This window comes from Nyctereutes procyonoides, unplaced genomic scaffold (genome assembly GCF_905146905.1).
Source record: "Nyctereutes procyonoides isolate TBG_1078 unplaced genomic scaffold, NYPRO_anot_genome, whole genome shotgun sequence".
NCBI lineage: Eukaryota > Metazoa > Chordata > Mammalia > Carnivora > Canidae > Nyctereutes > Nyctereutes procyonoides.
The window spans coordinates 16,859,178-16,876,970 of record NW_026575142.1 but is presented as its reverse complement, the minus strand read 5'-3'; the positions used below and the strand labels follow the sequence as shown (position 1 = coordinate 16,876,970).

Here is a 17,793-nt window from a genome sequence, read left to right as displayed (position 1 = left end):
AAGCATCTTTAGAAGATTCTAGAGAGCTAATTATTTTGAATATTGGAAAATAAAAGGAATCAACTATTCTGTCTTTAAAAGCTGAACCTAAAAAAAAAAAAAAACAACAACAAACTGAACCTCAAGGAAACCAAACTGTTGATCATGAAAAGTTCTTTGAAGACTTCAAATGAATATAAGAAGAAATGAGAGATTATCAATATCTTGTCACCTCATGAACCAAGAGATCTAAACAATAATCAAAGGCTGTTCATGTCACAGAAAGTGACAAGTCGTTATGTGCCTTCGGATGCAAGTATACAACACCACATAAGAGGAATTTTAACCAAAAAATTTGAATCTGTTTCTGACCTCAACTGGATTTTACCTGAAATGCAGGAAACATAATAAACTATACCACAAGGATTCAACCATAAAAGTCCAGACTATAGTAATTCCAAAAACAAGCAACCCTATAAGCCATTAAATCCCCAGCTCAAGTGGTGAAAACTTACAGGTCTGCTGGACAATGATGTTAGAATCCATTTGGATTGGGTAGCAAAGTAGCTAGAAATTTAAGGGGAGATTCTGGGAGTGAGATGGGCATAGAAGGGCTGAAATAATAAACTCTATAGACATCTTTGACTCATTGATAAACTACACATTCACACAGGAGACCCCAGGGAGCTTAGCAAAAATTAAAAGTCTGGAGGAAATTGTGAATTTGCTGTTCTTAAGAATAACATCTTCAACCCACACACAGCTTGTGTAGCAGGGGTAAAAGCATTACTGGCTTAACATCACTGAATTAAACTTAAACTCCACCCACATTATTGGTTGGCTGTCAAACTATCAATCTGCTGAAAGCCAAAAATAAAGAGAAATTTTTGAAACCAGCAAGAGGAAAATAATAGATTTAGGGGACCAAAAATATGATTAACAGCAGATTTCTAATTATAAACAATGAAAGTCAGAAGACCATAGAACAATATATTAAGAGGGCTGGGGAAAAATGGTATCCAGTAATTTTATACCCAATTAAATGAAGACAAGACATTTCCACAAACACATAAAAAAAGGAAATCATGTGGGATGCCTGGGTAGCTCAGCAGTTGAGTGTCTGCCTTTGGCTTAGGTCATGATCCCGGACACCCGGGATCGAGTCCCACATCGGGCTTCCTGCATGGAGCCTGCTTCTCCCTCTGCCTGTGTCTCTGCCTCTCTCTGTCTCTCATGAATAAATAAATAAATGTTTTTAAAAAATGGAAATAATTTATTGCTAGCCCACCTATGCTATAATACATGCTAAAGGAGTCTTCAGATTGAATAGACATGGCCAATAAACATGAAAAGATGCTCAACATCACTAATTATTAGGGAAATACAAAGGAAAACCACAAGAGAAATCCTCTTCAAGCCTATTGCTATGGCTATTATAAATAAACCACAAAACCATTAACAACAAATCTAGAGCACAACAAATGTTGAGAATTTGTAAAAATTGGAACCTTAAATATTACTGTTTGGGATGTTAAATGGCAGAGTGTTCGAGAGAAAACAGTATGGTTATTTAAGGGGGCACCTGGGTGGCTTGGTTAAGCATCTGACTCTTGATTTCAGCTCAGGTCATGATCTCAGGATCCTGGGATCCAACCCTGGATAGGGCTCTGTACTTAGTGCCTCCTGACCCTTACCCCACTTGGACACTCTCTGTCCTGCCCCCTGCTTCCTCTTTCTCACTCAAAATAAGCTAAAATCTGGGGCAGCTGGGTGTCCCAGTTAAGTATCTGCCTTTGGCTCAGGTCATGATCCCAGGGTCCTGGGATCGAACCCAGCTTCAGGCTCCCTGCTCAGTGCGGAGTCTGCTTCTCCCTCTCCCTCTGCCTGCTGCTCCCTCTGCTTCTGTGCTCGCTCGCTCTCTCAAATAAAGAAGTAAAATCTTAAATAAATAAATAAATAAAATCTTTTAAAAAGAATAGTTAAGTGGTTCTTTAAAAAGTTAAACCTAGGGATCCCTGGGTGGCGCAGCGGTTTGGCGCCTGCCTTTGGCCCAGGGCGCGATTCTGGAGACCCCGGATCGAATCCCACGTCGGGCTCCCGGTGCATGGAGCCTGCTTCTCCCTCTGCCTGTGTCTCTGCCTCTTTCTCTCTCTCTCTCTCTCTCTCTCTCTCTCTGTGTGTGTGTGTGTGTGTGTGACTATCGTAAAATAAATAAAAATTTAAAAAATAAATAAATAAATAAAAAGTTAAACCTAGGGGATCCCTGGGTGGCTCAACAGTTTGGCACCCGCCTTCAGCCCAGGGCATGATCCTGGAGTCCCGGGATCAAGTCCTGCATCAGACTCCCTTCATGGAGCCTGCTTCTCCCTCTGCCTGTGTCTCTGCCTCTCTCTATCTGTGTCTCTCATGAATAAATAAATAAAATATTTAAAAAAAAAAGTTAAACTTAGAATTACCATATGATCTGGCATTCTATTTCTGTGTATATAGACAAAAGAACTGAAAGCAGGACTCAACAGATATTTGTATACCAATATCCACAGAAGCATTATTGCCAAAAGATGGAAACAACCCAAATGTCCACTGATGGATGTGTGTATAAACAAATGTGGTATATACATACAATGGAATATTATTCAGCCTTAATAAAAAAAAGGAAACTCTGACATACACTGCAACAGAGATGAATCTCGAAGATATTATGCTAAGTAAAATAATATAGATACAAAAGGACAAATATATGATTCCATTAATATGAGGTACCTGGAATATTCTTTTTTTTTTAAAGGTTTTTATTTATTTAATCGAGAGACAGAGACAGAAGCAGAGACACAGGCAGAGGGAGAAGCAGGCTCCATGCAGGGAGCCAGATGTGGGACTCAATCCGGGGTCTCCAGGATCACGCCCTGGGCTGTAGGTGGCGCTAAACTGCTGAGCCACCAGGGCTGCCCTGGAATATTCAAATTCATAGAGACAGTAATTAGAATAGTGATCAGGGGCTGGGAGAAAGGGGAAAGAAATGTAAAGGAACAGAATTTCAGTGTACATGATGAAAAAGTTATGGAGATGGGTAGTGGTAATAGTAAATGCACTTAATGGCCCTGAAGTGGTACCGTGAAAAACGGTTAAAATGGTAAATTTTATGTTACATATATTCCACCACGTTGAAACACAATAATAAGAAAACAACCCAGGGGCGCCTGGGTGGTTCAGTCAGTTAAGTGTCTTAGGAGCCTTAGGCTCCTGTCAGGATTCTAGGATCCTGGGATCAAAGACCAAGTTGGGCTCCCTGCTCAAGGGGGAGCCTGCTTCTCCTCTCCCTCTGCCGCTCCCTCTGCTTGTGCTCTCTCCCACTCGTCTCTCAAATAAATAAAATCTTAAAAGAAAAAAAAAACTCAGTTGAATAATTGGCAAAAGATTTGAATACATACCTCCTAAAAGAAGGCACACAAATATCAATAAAGGACATAGCTTTAGTCATTAGGAAAATGCAAAACAATACAAGAAATCACTACACTAGAAATAGTTAAGAGATCACAAACACAAGGATGATGAAGATGTGGAACAACTTGTCCTCACGTACGTTGCTGCTAGGAATGGAAAATGGTATAGCCATTTTGGAAAAATAGTTTTAAGTCATAAATGATTGCACACCAGGTCCTTTATACATGTTCTAAAATCTCTGGTACCCCTATTCACCCCAACTCTGAAACCTATGAGATCCTAATTATCTCTGGGCTATAGTTATAAAGAGGGGGAAAAGTAAAAGGAAGAAGGTAAGCATCATGGCCTGCCATATGCATTTGCATTTTCTTTAATATTTACTAAAGCATAATAGACACTGAAAAAGGATAAATATTTGTGCAAAAGACATAAACCTAGTATTGGAACTTCATACAGATAAAAAGATAAATGAACTCTTCATATGTTTAATATATTTTATTGTGTCGTAACTATATCGATCATCTGATCTGATTTGATAAAGGAAACCACCTGGGAAACAAAACCAGCATAAACTCTACATTACATATTTATTGTTAAAATAAGTATAAATAGGGATCCCTGGGTGGCGCAGCGGTTTAGCGCCTGCCTTTGGCCCAGGGCGCGATCCTGGAGACCCGGGATCGAATCCCACATCAGGCTCCCGGTGCACAGAGCCTGCTTCTCCCTCTGCCTATGTCTGCCTCTCTCTCTCTCTCTCTCTCTCTCTCTCTCTCTCTCTGTGGACTATCATAAATAAATAAATATAAATAAATAAATAAATAAATAAATAAATAAATAAATAAATAAAAAATAAATATAAGTATAAATATTTAAGAATAATTACCATTTGCTGAATATGGGCATCTCGAACTTCTCGATGTTCTTTATCAGCTTTGCGTTTTTTCTCCTTTTCATGCTCCTGGAAAATCTGATCTGCTTTCATGATAGCCAGCAATTGTTCTTTAGCCTCTAGTTTTCTCTGTCTTTCTTCTTCCTCTTTATTTTTCATCTAGGTGTTAAAGCGCAAAGGGAAAAAAAAAATTTTTATCAACCAGTGCTCTCTAATAAAGCATAGTTAGAAGGCTCCAAGCAGAAAGCCAGGAGCAATGCAAAGGCAGAAAATTACATACCCCTGGGCTGATTCCCACCTGTCCAGTTTACTTTGGTTTTGTTTTATTTCTAGAACAACAGGTAACATACAATGAAACCTGAGTGATACTGGTTTAAAAAATAAATACAGGAGCAGAATAGCAAGATCTTTCCAAGGTAAAAAATGAATTGCGACAATGTTTATAAACTATCTAACTTAAATGTTGTGATGGCCAATTATGTAGGAGATAAGGATTATCTGAAGGATTAAGAAATAAGGAAATGCAATGGGGTAATTTTTATTTGGTCTTAAAAAACATTGAAATGTATACTAAGTGAATAACAATTTTTGCATTTTAGATGGCTCTGAAACAGAAGAGATTATTATTTTGCATCTATCAATATCTTACTTATAATTGATTATCATGTGATCTGCTAGAAAGTAAACATGGTCTAGTTTCAAGAATATAGGAAGATAATTCATACGTTGTTTTCCAAATCTTTTCTAGGTTTTTATCCAGCAGTGAGTGGAAACTACAATGGAAAGGACTTAAATTTGTTTGTTTTTTTTAATTTTTATTCATCATAATTGAATTGCTTACCACAACAGCTCTATATTCTGCAATTGCTTTTAATTCTGCTTTGTTTTTTTCATATTTTTCTTTTTCTCTTTTTTCCCATTCAGCCTCAGCCTCTGCAATATCTCTAGCAATAATCAAATCTTCATTGTCAAGTTTCTCTTTTAGTAGCTCACTCAGGAAGTTATTTATTCTTTCTCTCCTTTCTTCCATTAGCCTATAACAAAATAACCATCACTTGTTAAATCTTCATGAATAGATTTATTTTGGAGCCAATATAATTACATTAGAAATTGGATCTTTTATAGTCTTTTACAAGACTAAAAGGAGGCCAACTGCTCTTTCTATGTACTGATGAAGTGGAAACTATTTTTAATACTTTGTTTAGAATAAAGTATCTTTTAAAAATCCAAAGGGAGTAATGCATATAATAATATCTTCTGTATGTATGTGCACATGTGCACATGTATGTGAAGAAATAAAGTATTAAAATTCTCACAATGAAAAAATTTTCAAAGTACTTCGTCAGATACCCTCTTTATCATTGGAGGCTTAGGTTATAAAATAAATCAAAGGCCTTTCTTTGAATGAAATCTCAAAATATCAAGTAAAAGTTATCAAAATCCTGAATAAATCCATCCTCTTACTATATAGCCTGTTTACAACCTATTAATAGCACTTTAACGACTTCATCTATTTATATGAAGGTAGACAACTATGTTTTTACACTATGAGATTCCTGAGGTCAGAGAATGGGTCAGTCCTCTCTCTAGTTCAGAGCCAAGCATGGTGCCTGACACATAACAATAACTAGGTTATTTGTTAAAAGAATAGGGGCATTTTCATTTAGAGTAGGGCAAAAAATACTTTTAAATTTAGATGCAACAGATTCATTAATTTACTGAGTGAATTTGTAAAGCAATGTGGGAGAAACGATAAGAAAGGACACAGTGCATATCCCAAGGAAATCACAGTCTAAAGTGGAGAAAAGACATTTATGCAAATAACTATAAACACCAAAGGGTGATATATGCCATGAGAAAGCTAGAAAGTGATATAGGCAGATGAGAAAAAAGGAAAGCTTCATGGGAAAGGTGATATTGCATCTAGACTTTCAACAATATTCCTAAACACTTTACTGATTGCCAGCTATGTTCCAGACACTATTCCAGGTGCTGGGGACACAACAGTAAACAAAAACATTAAAGATCTGTTCTTCTAGAACACTCTAGCTGGGGTACAGTGATAGTGAACAAAATAAATAGTTAAAATAGTGCTATCTCTCGAAATGAAAAAGAAAGCAATTAAGTGGATAAGCAATGGGGGAGGGGGGGTGGAGCTGTAATTTTAATTAAGGTAGTCAGTGAAAGCCTGAATGAGAAGACAACATCTGAGTAATGATCCTTTTGAAAGAGTTTAGGGAGGTCAGCATTCCCCAGAGAGGATCCAGTGTGAGTGACGAAGAGGCAAAGGAGAGAATAGTACAAGATGAAGTCTCAGAGGTGAGGCTGGGGTCAGCTAGCAATTAGGATGGTGGAGAGCCTTATGGGCCTTAGTATATACTCTACATGTGATATAAAGCCATTGGAACGTTCTGCACAAGGAAAAAGTAGGATCTAGACAGAAACACAATGTACTGCAATTGGCCCCCTCTCCTCTCCTACCTCATCCCAAACTTCTAAGGTAAGAAATGACCTCCATATCTGATGGACATTTCATTTTTAAAATCTCACTTAGGGGTGTCTGGGTGGTGCAACTGGTTGAGTGTCTGACTCCTGGTTTCCACTCAGGTTATGATCTCAGGGTTGTGAGATCGAGCCTCCCATTGGGATCCATGCTCAGTGCAGAGTCTGCTTAAGACTCACTCTCCCTCTGTCCTCCCCCTCCCTCTCTCTGTCTCTAAAATAAATAATAAATAAATCCTTAAAAAATAAAATTTCATTTAATCCCTCTATTGATGTAATACCAATGACTGCTCTCTTCTTATTGAGACTCTCCTTTCTTGTTTCTCTGATTTTCTTCCAATTTCTGGAAACTATTCTTTGATCTTCACATGATCTTTTCTCCATTTGACCCTTAAATATGGGCTTCCCAAGGGACTATGCCACTTTCATTTCTTACCTACTCACCATAGGTGAGGTCACCTGTGTCCACTGTTCTAACTACCTACCATTTATATATCAATGGCTCACAAAGGCATCTCCAGCTCATATCCCTCTCCTATAGCAGAGATTTCACTATTTCCAACCATCAACCAGATAGATGTTCTTGATATTCTAAGGGAACCCTAACTTTGAAGTCACATCACTAATTGCCGAGTTATATATAATGACTTTTTCTTAAAAACTATTCTCATATCACTTCTGATTTATAATAATTTCAAATAGTACTTTATTAATTACATCAATTATTTTTAAAAGGTTACCTGTGTGTTTCAGCTTCTTTTTCTTTCCCCATTTGTATAAGACGCTTTTTTGCTTTGATAAATTTCCTAATCTTTTCATCTTCCTCCTCTTGCTGCTGCAGTTCTACGGCTTTGATGATATTCTTATCATTCATATGTTCCTTGAGGGAAAAATTATGTATTATCCTATTACAAAGAAAAATATCTTTTGACATACGAGTATCTAACAAGAACCTGTCAAATGGTCATAGCTTTTGACTCAGTTATTTCTCTCTTGGGAATTTATACCAAAGAAACAATCAGAGATACACATTAAGCTTTATGTACCATGTACTTTATCTCAAAGTTATTTATTAGAGTGAAAAAATGGAAACAACCTCTAAATCTCTAATAATGAAGAAACAGTTAAATTATACTCTCAATGATATGGGAAGATACAAATAATATAATGGGGAAGTGGGGGTGGAAGGAGAATATAAAACAGTACATAATAGCATATTTCAGTTTTGCAAACATATAGGTACAAGTTTATAATGTATATACTACTAGAAGAAATGTATCAAATGTTAACAGTTATCTCTGGGGTATGAGATTATATATGTGACTTTTCATCTTAATGCTTTCCTGTATTTCAAATATTTCATTTCTTAAAAAAATGTAATTAAAAATAATTCTAGGGGGAAAGTTGGTGAATCAGTTAGGCAGCCAACTCTTGGTTTCAGCTGGGGTCATGATCTCAGGGTCCTGGTATGCAGCTCCAGGTCAGGCTCCCTGCTCAGCAGGGAATCTGTTTCTCCCTCTGCCCCTCCATTCTCTCTCTCTCTCTCTGTTTCATAAATAAATAAAATCTTTAAAAATAAACAAATCTTAAAAAATAATACTATAATCATAAAAAATACATTAAGTGTTTTCATTGATTTTCATTTACTGTTTAATTAATATAGTTATATGGTACACAGTATAAAATGTCCTTCCTTCCCCCATCCAATGTCTGCCTATATTCCTAATTCCCCCACCAGACTTGATCACTGTGAATCAAGTTTCTTGTCTAGACTTTCTTTTCCCATATACACAAGAAAAGATATAGATACATATTCTAACAGAAAATTTTAATATGGTTCATTATTTTTCAAGACAAAAAATAAAAATTTGTTCATATCAGCATATATCCACGTCCCCATTCTGAATTAGTTATCATAAAAATAGGTGCCTTTGAACACAATAGCCTGGATATATAGATATATTAGTGTATTCGGTTACTAGAAGTAGAAACCAATTCAAGGTGAAAGATGCAATGTTTAATCTTCCAATATATTTATAACTCAGGGTTTACTATTGCCTAGCATTCTTAAGTACTCTCCTATTTTATGTCTATTACTTTGAAAAGCCCATAATCTGGTTAAGAGAAGCATTAGTCAACACGAAAAGCAAATGCCAATGTCAAACTGTTAAAAGTGACTAATTTTGGATGATTTCTTTTCCTGATTTTTTCTAAGTTTATTGTAATGTTTATACAGATTTGTTTTATAATAGGAAAGAACAGACTTAATTAACACAAAGTCAATTCTCATCTTTAGAAGTTGAAAGCCTCAGCTCAAGGTTACATAGCTAGTTAGTGGCAGAGTTAGCATTCAAAGGTCTGTCCCATTCCAAAGTGTCTTGGAGAGACAAAAATATTGCATCCATGAAATAAGAATAAGATTTTAGGCTAAAAGGAACAATAACATTACAGGTAAAACTCTTACAAATTAAGACTTTGGTAGCTAAATTTATTTTTTTAAGATTTATTTATTTATTTGAGAGAGAGAGAGAGAGTGAGGGGAGGGGGGAGGAGCAGAGGGAAAGGAAGAGAGAAAATCTCAAGCAGACTGCACTGACTTGGGGTTCAATCCCATGACCCTGAGATCACGACCTGAGCTGAAATCAAGAGCCATATGTTTAACGGACTGAGCCTCCCAGGTACCCCTTGGTAGCTAAATTTAAAATTCAATACAAAGTTTAAAAGACAAAGTTGAGAGTAACTCTCAAAGTCAAATAAAACCCCAAAATGGCAGGAACAATTAATTGCCTACCCAAGATTCTTTCTTCTTTTCTGCATTAGTAACAAGACCTAGATTTTGTTCACAGTGGAAGCATGCTCATCAAAAAAAGACTATATTTCCAAGCTTTCTTTTCAGCTAAGTGTGACTAATTATGACCAACGAGATTCAGTGGGAAACTTCTGAAATGTTCTTTAGAAGGAGAATAGATAGTTGGGCATCCTTTTTTGTCCTTCATCTTTTTTTCCTTCTTGCTGCCTGGAATGTGGATATGAGGGGAGGAGGTTCCAACAGTCATTCAGGGTCATGGGGCAACTTTGAGGACAGAAGTCATCTACGTTCCAAGAATAGCAAAGCAAAACAAGAAGAGCTGTTTCAGTCCGTATTGATTCTGAAGTTGCCATATCAGCTTTGGAATGACTACTACTGTGCTTCAAAGTTTTAATTTCTTTAAGGTATTATTATCTTTGAATTTCCCTTAAAATGAGGAAGTTTTTGGGTTTTTTTAAATTACAACATCAATTCAGAAAGTCCAATGTGTATCAGAGGGGTTCTAGAACAGAAGAGACAAAATGGAAGACTATACAAGAAATAAAGTAAGATGGGGCAGCCTGGGTAGCTCAGCGGTTTAGCGCCGCCTTCAGCCCAGGGCCTGATCCTGGAGACCCGGGATCGAGTCCCGTGTTGGGGTCTCTATATGGAGCCTGCTTCTCCCTCTGCCTGTATCTCTGCCTCCCTCCCTATCTCTCTTTCTCCCTCTCTCTGTGTCTCTCATTAATAAATAAATAAAATCTTAAAAAAAAAAAAAAAGAAAGTAAGAAGGGACGCCTGGGTGGCTCAGCAGTTGAGCGTCTGCCTTTGGCTCAGGGCGTGATCCCACGGTGTCAGAATCGAGTCCCACCTTGGGCTCCCTGCATGGAGCCTGCTTCTCCCTCTGCCTGTGTCTCTCCCTCTCTCTGTGTGTCTCTCATGATAAATAAATAACTTTTTTTTTTAAAAGAAAGAGTTTCCAGAATGAAAGGAATATACCTCTCCAGATTGAATGCATCAACTGAGTGCTCAACAAAATAATAAAAAAGAACTATATCAAAGTATGTCATGTAAAATAAAGACCCAGAAATCTTTCATAAAGAGAGGGAAAGAAAAATAAAATACAACAGGTCACATAAGTAGGCTAAAGACCCTAAATGGCAACATATTTCTCAACAGCAATACTGGAAGTCAGATGATCATGAAACTATGAATACAAAATTCTGAATTCTGAACCAGAATTCTGTATCTAGTCAAACCATAAAGCAAATATGACTTTAAATGATAATCTTTTCAAGTAAGAAATTTAAAAGTTAACCTTTACCCCTTCTTAGAAAGTTACTCGAAGGGGTGCCTGGGTGACTCAGTGGGTTAAGCAGCTGCCTTTGGCTCAAGTCATGATCCTGGGGTCCTGGGATGGAGCTGCAAATCAAGTGGGGCTCCATGCTCAGTGGGGAGTCTGCTTCTCCCTTTGCCTCTCCCCCTCCCCTGCTCATGTTCACTCACTCTCTCAAATAAATAAATAAAATCTTAAAAAAAAAAAGTTACTTAAAGATGTATCTCAGTAAGATGAAGAAGTAAGCCAAGGAAAAGGAAGACATGTGATTCAGGAAATGGGAACTGCAGCCCAGGAAAGTGAGCCAGGGAAGTTCCAGAGTGACATCTGTGCAGGAAGCCTAGAGGATAAGCAGTCCAGAAGTAAGAGAAGGATAGAGGACTTGGATGGAGGAGCTCTAAGAAAACCATTTAATATAGATACTTTAATATTAGATGAATATTCATTGTTTAAGATTATTTATTGAGACAGAGTGCACACACAAGTGAGGTGGAGGGGCAGAGGAAAAGGGAGGATCAAATTCCCTGAAGAATTCCTTAGATGAATATTTGAAAACTATCAAATATTTGAATATTGAAAAATATCCTTAGATGAAGAATTCCTTAGATGAATATTTGAAAACTATCAATATTTGAATATTGAAAAATATCAATATACATTTGACAGAACTTATAGAACATATGGAAAAAAAACAGGTATATAAGCATCAAAGCAAATACACAGACAACTATTTTAATCATAAAAAATGTATGCAAGCAAAGAAATATAATCATAGTATATGACTTGGCTCTTCAGAGAATATTTATATAATAATAATGATTTAGCTAAAATTGTGACATAATTATTTTAGGGAAAGGGGAGAATGGCCAGATGGACAGAAAATGTCTAAATTGATAAATCAAGATACGTATCTTTAGAACTTGATATGTATTTTTAAAATATACAGATTATTTAGAATATAATTTCATATCAGAACAAACACCAAAAAGAACCTGGAAGTGGCTGTCTTCATGAAGCTACTCTTCTTTTAAGCCTCTGGTAGTGTTTGATGTTTTAATTCTGTGCATGTATTACTTAAGAATAAAAACTAATCTTAAAGAAAAGAATGTAAAAAATTATAAGATAAAGTTAGTTGCAATAGGCACAAAATAACCACTATGTTTATCAAACACTTAATAACATTGAGGCAGACCCAAACACACATCACCCCATTCATTCCTCGCATCTCTCATTTAAAGGATAAGAAAACATGTTCACTTGAAAATAAAGTCTCATTCTCTTTTCTCGTTCATACATGAGAGCATGCCCACAAAAATTCATAGTAAATACAGTTCTCCCAAGAGTATACTTCGAAACCCAACTTAATAGCTCCACAATATTTTACCAAAAAAATATTAAAAGTTAGTCATTGGATTTTATATATTTTTTGAAGAAGTACTGTATTTTCAACTTACAAAAAACAGTTTTCTGCTTTCATTTATATCTTCTTTTTTCTTTTCTAGTTTTTTCCTCATTTCTAATTCATATAATGAATTCTGTCGCTTTATTTCTTCAGCATCCTTTTCTTCATGTTTTCTCCTTCTTTCTTCCTCTTCTTCATGTTCCTTGATTCTAAAGCAAAAACATAACTAAAGTTGAAAGCAAAGCAGAAAAATAGATATTTTAATTTTTATTTATTTTATGATAGTCAGAGAGAGAGAGAGGCAGAGACATAGGCAGAGGGAGAAGCAGGCTCCATGCACCGGGAGCCCGACATGGGACTCAATCCGGGGTCTCCAGAATTGCACCCTGGGCCAAAGGCAGGCACCAAACCGCTGCGCCACCCAGGGATCCCAGAAAAATAGATATTTTAAAGAAATGAATTAGATTGTAACCTGGGGTTATTTGAAGCTGTGGGGAAACTTGTGAATTTCTTTGGGCACAAGAAAGATATATAAAGAGCAGTGATTAAAGCCAAATTCAATTTTGGTTAGCCCAGAATTGCCAGTGTTTTCCTTTCTCCAAAATTTGTTTCACTCCTAACCAAAATTAAGTCCTACACTAAATTCAAATGTTCCTTTCCTTTAGAAAGAACTAGCTAACTGAATGACATATAGTGGAATGGGGACATTATTTTACAGAAAAGCCCTTAATCTCTAGTGTTTCTCAATTTCAGCACTACAGATCTAGCCTCTTAGGCAATGGGGTTTCCCTGCCCAACTAACCACTCTGGTTGTCATTCTTTCTCTAGCCAACATTCACCTGCTATTAATGCCATCTGAGTGGTAAGCCATACAGGGCTCATGTGTGAGTTCCTCAGAGATCACTGAGCACCCTCCTTACTGAAGGGCTGTGATCTGGGAGATTTAGCTCCAGCACTTCCTCTTCCACCCACCTTCCCAGCCCCATCACCATCACTACCATGAGCTTCCACCATCAGTACTTTATTGCAAACTCTGAGTGCCCTCCTCTGGCGACCAATCCTATGCATGCTGGCAAGGCAGCTCAGCCTGAGATGCCTACTTGCCTGTGCATCCTTGTCAGCCAATCAAGTGTGCAGACTGTTCCACTGCTATTCTCAATCTGCTGTCCCTATTTTTTTTCTTCCTGAATAGGTAGACACAGGATAGATCAACAACATACTTAGATAAAAAGACTGCAGTATAAACCTTTCTTTTCTTTTCTTTAAGATTTTATTTATTTATTCATGATAGTCACACAGAGAGAGACAAAGAGGCAGAGACACAGGCAGAGGGAGAAGCAGGCTCCATGCAGGGAGCCCAACGTGGGATTCGATCCCGGGTCTCCAGAATCACGCCCCGGGCCAAAGGCAGGCGCCAAACCAGCTGTGCCACCCAGGGATCCCTAAACCTTTCTTTCATATGCATCCAATCCAAAAGAATTTTTTCTTGGAGTCCCATCACTCAGCTTTAGAGGGGAAAATTTCCTTCCCCTGTGCCATGGAGGACTACACAGTTAAGTGAGCCAGGAAGTTCACTTTGGTATTATTAAGCAGGACAAGAGATTCCCAGATGATTCATCCATCTGTACAGAGTAAGCAGCCTTAGAGCCAAAGTCACTTTCTCTAGGAAGAGCTAAGAAAAAAGTCACTATTGGCTATAGCTAAACCAGGTTTATATGGTTGCCTGAAAAACACTAGATTTTCAAAAAATGTTTTTGTTTAGTAGGCATTCTTAGAAGCAAAGAAGATTCTTTGAGCTGGTAAGAAACCCACAGATAAAGAATGGGAGAACAAAATTCCAGACAGAGGGAAAAACATGTGAGAAGACCCTGAAGCAAGCAAAGGTTTGACAAGTGTGCAAGACCTGGAAGATAGGTATGATAGAAGTGAAGAGAAGGAGTGGTAGGAAAGGAGGTTGAGAAGAGGAGGCCAGATCACACAAGGCTTTGCAGGAGATGGTTGTTTCCATTCTATTTGATTTATTTATTTATTTATTTATTTTTAAGATTTTATTTATTCAAAACAGACACACAAACACAGAGAGAGAGAGAGAGAGGCAGAGACACAGGCAGAGGGAGAGGCAGACTCCATGCAGGGAGCCCGACGAGGGACTCGATCCCGGGTCTCCAGGATCAGACCCTGGGCTGAAGGCGGCACCAAACCGCTGGGCCATCGGGGCTGCCCTCCATTCTATTTTATTTTATTTTATTTTTTTCCTCCATTCTATTTTAAATGAATGGAAAGTCACTGAAAAGTTTTACGTAGGAGAATAATATGGTCAATTTTTATTTTAATAAAATCTCTCTGGATGATGAAAGAAAAGGGACTTAAGAAGAGAGAACTGAAGGCCAGTTAAGGTGTTGATGCAATAATCCATGGGAAGTGAGAGTGGACTAAGATGACAGCAGTAACTTTAAGATTCATACTGGAGAAAAAAGATTAACATCAATTGCTGATAGATTTGATGTTGAAAATAAGGGAACATGATGAATAAAGATGTATTCCTCGGTTTCTGATTTGAACAACCAAGTGGATAAAGATGCCACTAGAAAGTCCACTGTGGGGGTGGAGAATAATAAAAAATGCTAAATGCTTATTTCATCCTAGACATTTTTTTAAAAGATTTTATTTATTTATTCATGAGAGACCCACACAAGGAGAGAGAGAGGTGCAGAGACACAGGCAGAGAGAGAAGCAGGCTCCATGCAGGGAGCCCAATGTGGGACTCAATCCCAGGTCTCCTAGACCACGCCATGGGCCAAAGGCGGTGCTAAACCGCTGAGCCACCCGGGATCCCGATGCTAGACATTTTAAATTTGAGATATAGATAAGACAAATGAATATGTCTTAAAGGCAGCTGGATATGTGAAGCTGGGACTCAAAGGAGTGGTCTGAACTAGAGTTAAAAATGTGAAAGTTACAAGATTTAAGATGGATTTTTAATCATTAGGAATGAAGATCACTTAAGCTTTCATATCTCTCTCTGCTTTTTCTCTAGATGATCATATCCATGGGAAAGTGATGCAAACAATCCTATGATGATTTTTCCTTCTTTTGAGAAGCTGATGAGATTAATAGTAACAGAGTTGTTCTCAAGCAAGGTCTACTGGCCCCTTCCCAGAGAAAGATTTGCCTATCAATAGAAGTAAGTAGAATGATATGCAGTATCTACATAAAAATTAAATTCTGTTAAATTTCTTTTTGAGAATTATGTTTAAGGTTCTTGGTCAAGGGATCCCTGGGTGGCGCAGCAGTTTAGCGCCTGCCTTTGGCCCAGGGCGCGATCCTGGAGACCCGGGATCGAATCCCACATCAGGCTCCCGGTGCATGGAGCCTGCTTCTCCCTCTGCCTGTGTCTCTGCCTCTCTCTCTCTCTCTCTCTCTGTGGGACTATCATAAATAAAAATAATAAAAAAAAAAGATAAGGTTCTTGGTCAAAATCCCTCCATTTAGGGATTTTGGTGTCACTAGAGTCCTTTATTGGCCCCATCCTCATTATGCCCAGCCAAAGGCAGATTCTTATGCTGCTCAAAGCCCAACAATGGAATAGACTGCCCAGGTCTGCAGTTTAGAGATTGTTTTAAAAATGTGTGAAAAATCTCACTTTCAGGCACAGGGCTAGCAGCTGTATAGTGTGTTTTAGCTATCCGTTGCTAAGAAATTATCCCTAAACTTAGTGGATTAAAACAATAAACATTTATTATTTCACGCCACTTCTGAGATTCAGGAAGCTGGGAGTAGCTTAGCTGGCTGTTCTCCAGAGGTTGCAGTCAAGATGTTAGTTGGAGTAGTAGATATCTGAAGGCTTGACTGAGGATGGAGAATCCATTTTTACATATCTCTTGGCAGGAGGTCTCAGCTCCTTGCCACATGCACCTCTCCATAGAGCTTCCTGAGTGTCCTTACACCATGGCTCCTCAAGAATGAGTGATCCAATATATCAAGGAGGAAGCTACAATGCCTTTTATATCCTAAACTCTTTCAGGAGATCATACACCATCACTCCTATTTATTCTCCTCACTGGAAATGAGTTACTCTATATAGCTTCACAGTCAAGGGAGGAAGGAATTAGATTCCACCTAAGGAGTATCAAGGAATGTGTAGAGGAGTATCAAAGAATGTGTGGCCATATTTTAAATCACCACCAGGTAATACCCAAATAGCACTTGTTAATATATTTAAGGGCATGCAAAAGACTCTTGCCTCTTGGCATCCTCCAATTTCCATTTCTTTGTGATTAAGAGAATTAAAATATGGTCTTTGCTCAAAGCAGAAACTTATTCCAAATTTTGGCACACCTTAGACACATGGCCTATAAGGCACATCATGACCTGGCCCTTGTCTCTCTCTTTCCAATCTCATCTTTAACATTGCCCTCTTAGTCATCTTGACTACTTGTAATTACCCAAATCCACCATAATCTAACTCACTTTTGGGTCTTCACCCATGCTAATTCCTCTCTTTAAAATACTCCTACATCCCCACTATTTGCATGACTTATTCCTACTCAGTTTTGATACTTTGGTGATGGAACTGATCTTTTCTAAAAATTAGCCTTCTCTAGACTAGATCAGATGTCCATTTTATATGCTTCCACATATCCTGTGCATCTATTTGCCAAAATATCTACTGTCAAACCCTAATTATTTGTTCCATATTTATAGCTTCCTTCCCAGATTGTGAACTTCTTAAAGAAAAAAGACAATTGTATTCATTTTCATATTCTTAGTTACTAGATTAGTGGCCAGCAAATGGAGATTGTCCAATAAATGTTTGTAACAATGAATGGATGATTGGATAAATGAATTTATTCACAAATGAAATAAACAGCCTATTTAAAAAATTGTCCCCTGAATAGACTCTTATTTAAATTTTTTCCTCTTTTTTAGTTTTATTTTTTTTTAAGATTTTATTTATTTATTAATGACACACACACACAAACACACAGAGGCAGAGACGCAGAGGGAGAAGCAGGCTCCATGCTGGGGGCCAGACGCGGAACTCGATCCCGGGTCTCCAGGATCAGGCCATGGGCTGAAGGTGGCGCTAAACCACTGAGCCACCTGAGCTGCCCATCTTTTTTAGTTTTAAATAGGCTCCACATCCAATGTGGGCTCGAACTCATGACCTTGAGATCAAGAGTCACATGCTCTACCAACTGAGATAGCCAGGTGCCCCTGAATGGATTCTTATTATTCAAGAAATGGGGAAAGAAACCCTTCTCCTCTCTTTTCTACCACATCTGTATCTGCTCTCTTTATATGCTCAAGTTAGTATTCCAATCCTATTGTTGGCTTAAAGAGGCTTTTTATGGGCTCATTACCATTTCTAGCAGTATATTAAGTGACACGCATTCTGAATTATATAAAACTCTATACCTAATATAATCTCTATACCTAACATGGGGCTCAAA

The 17,793-nt window shown here is 37.7% G+C and overlaps 1 protein-coding gene across 1 annotated transcript in view; it reads right to left on the bottom strand.

The window, feature by feature from the left end:
- The window catches only part of CFAP210 (cilia and flagella associated protein 210), a 41,256-nt gene that overhangs the window by 3,449 nt on the left and 20,014 nt on the right, over positions 1-17,793 (bottom strand). The window contains exons 6-9 of the mRNA XM_055307749.1: positions 12,393-12,549; positions 7,555-7,694; positions 5,154-5,346; positions 4,307-4,471 (exon numbers count right to left, since the gene is read on the bottom strand). Of these exons, the coding sequence (XP_055163724.1) occupies positions 4,307-4,471; positions 5,154-5,346; positions 7,555-7,694; positions 12,393-12,549 (655 nt within the window). The remainder of the gene's footprint in view (positions 1-4,306; positions 4,472-5,153; positions 5,347-7,554; positions 7,695-12,392; positions 12,550-17,793) is intronic.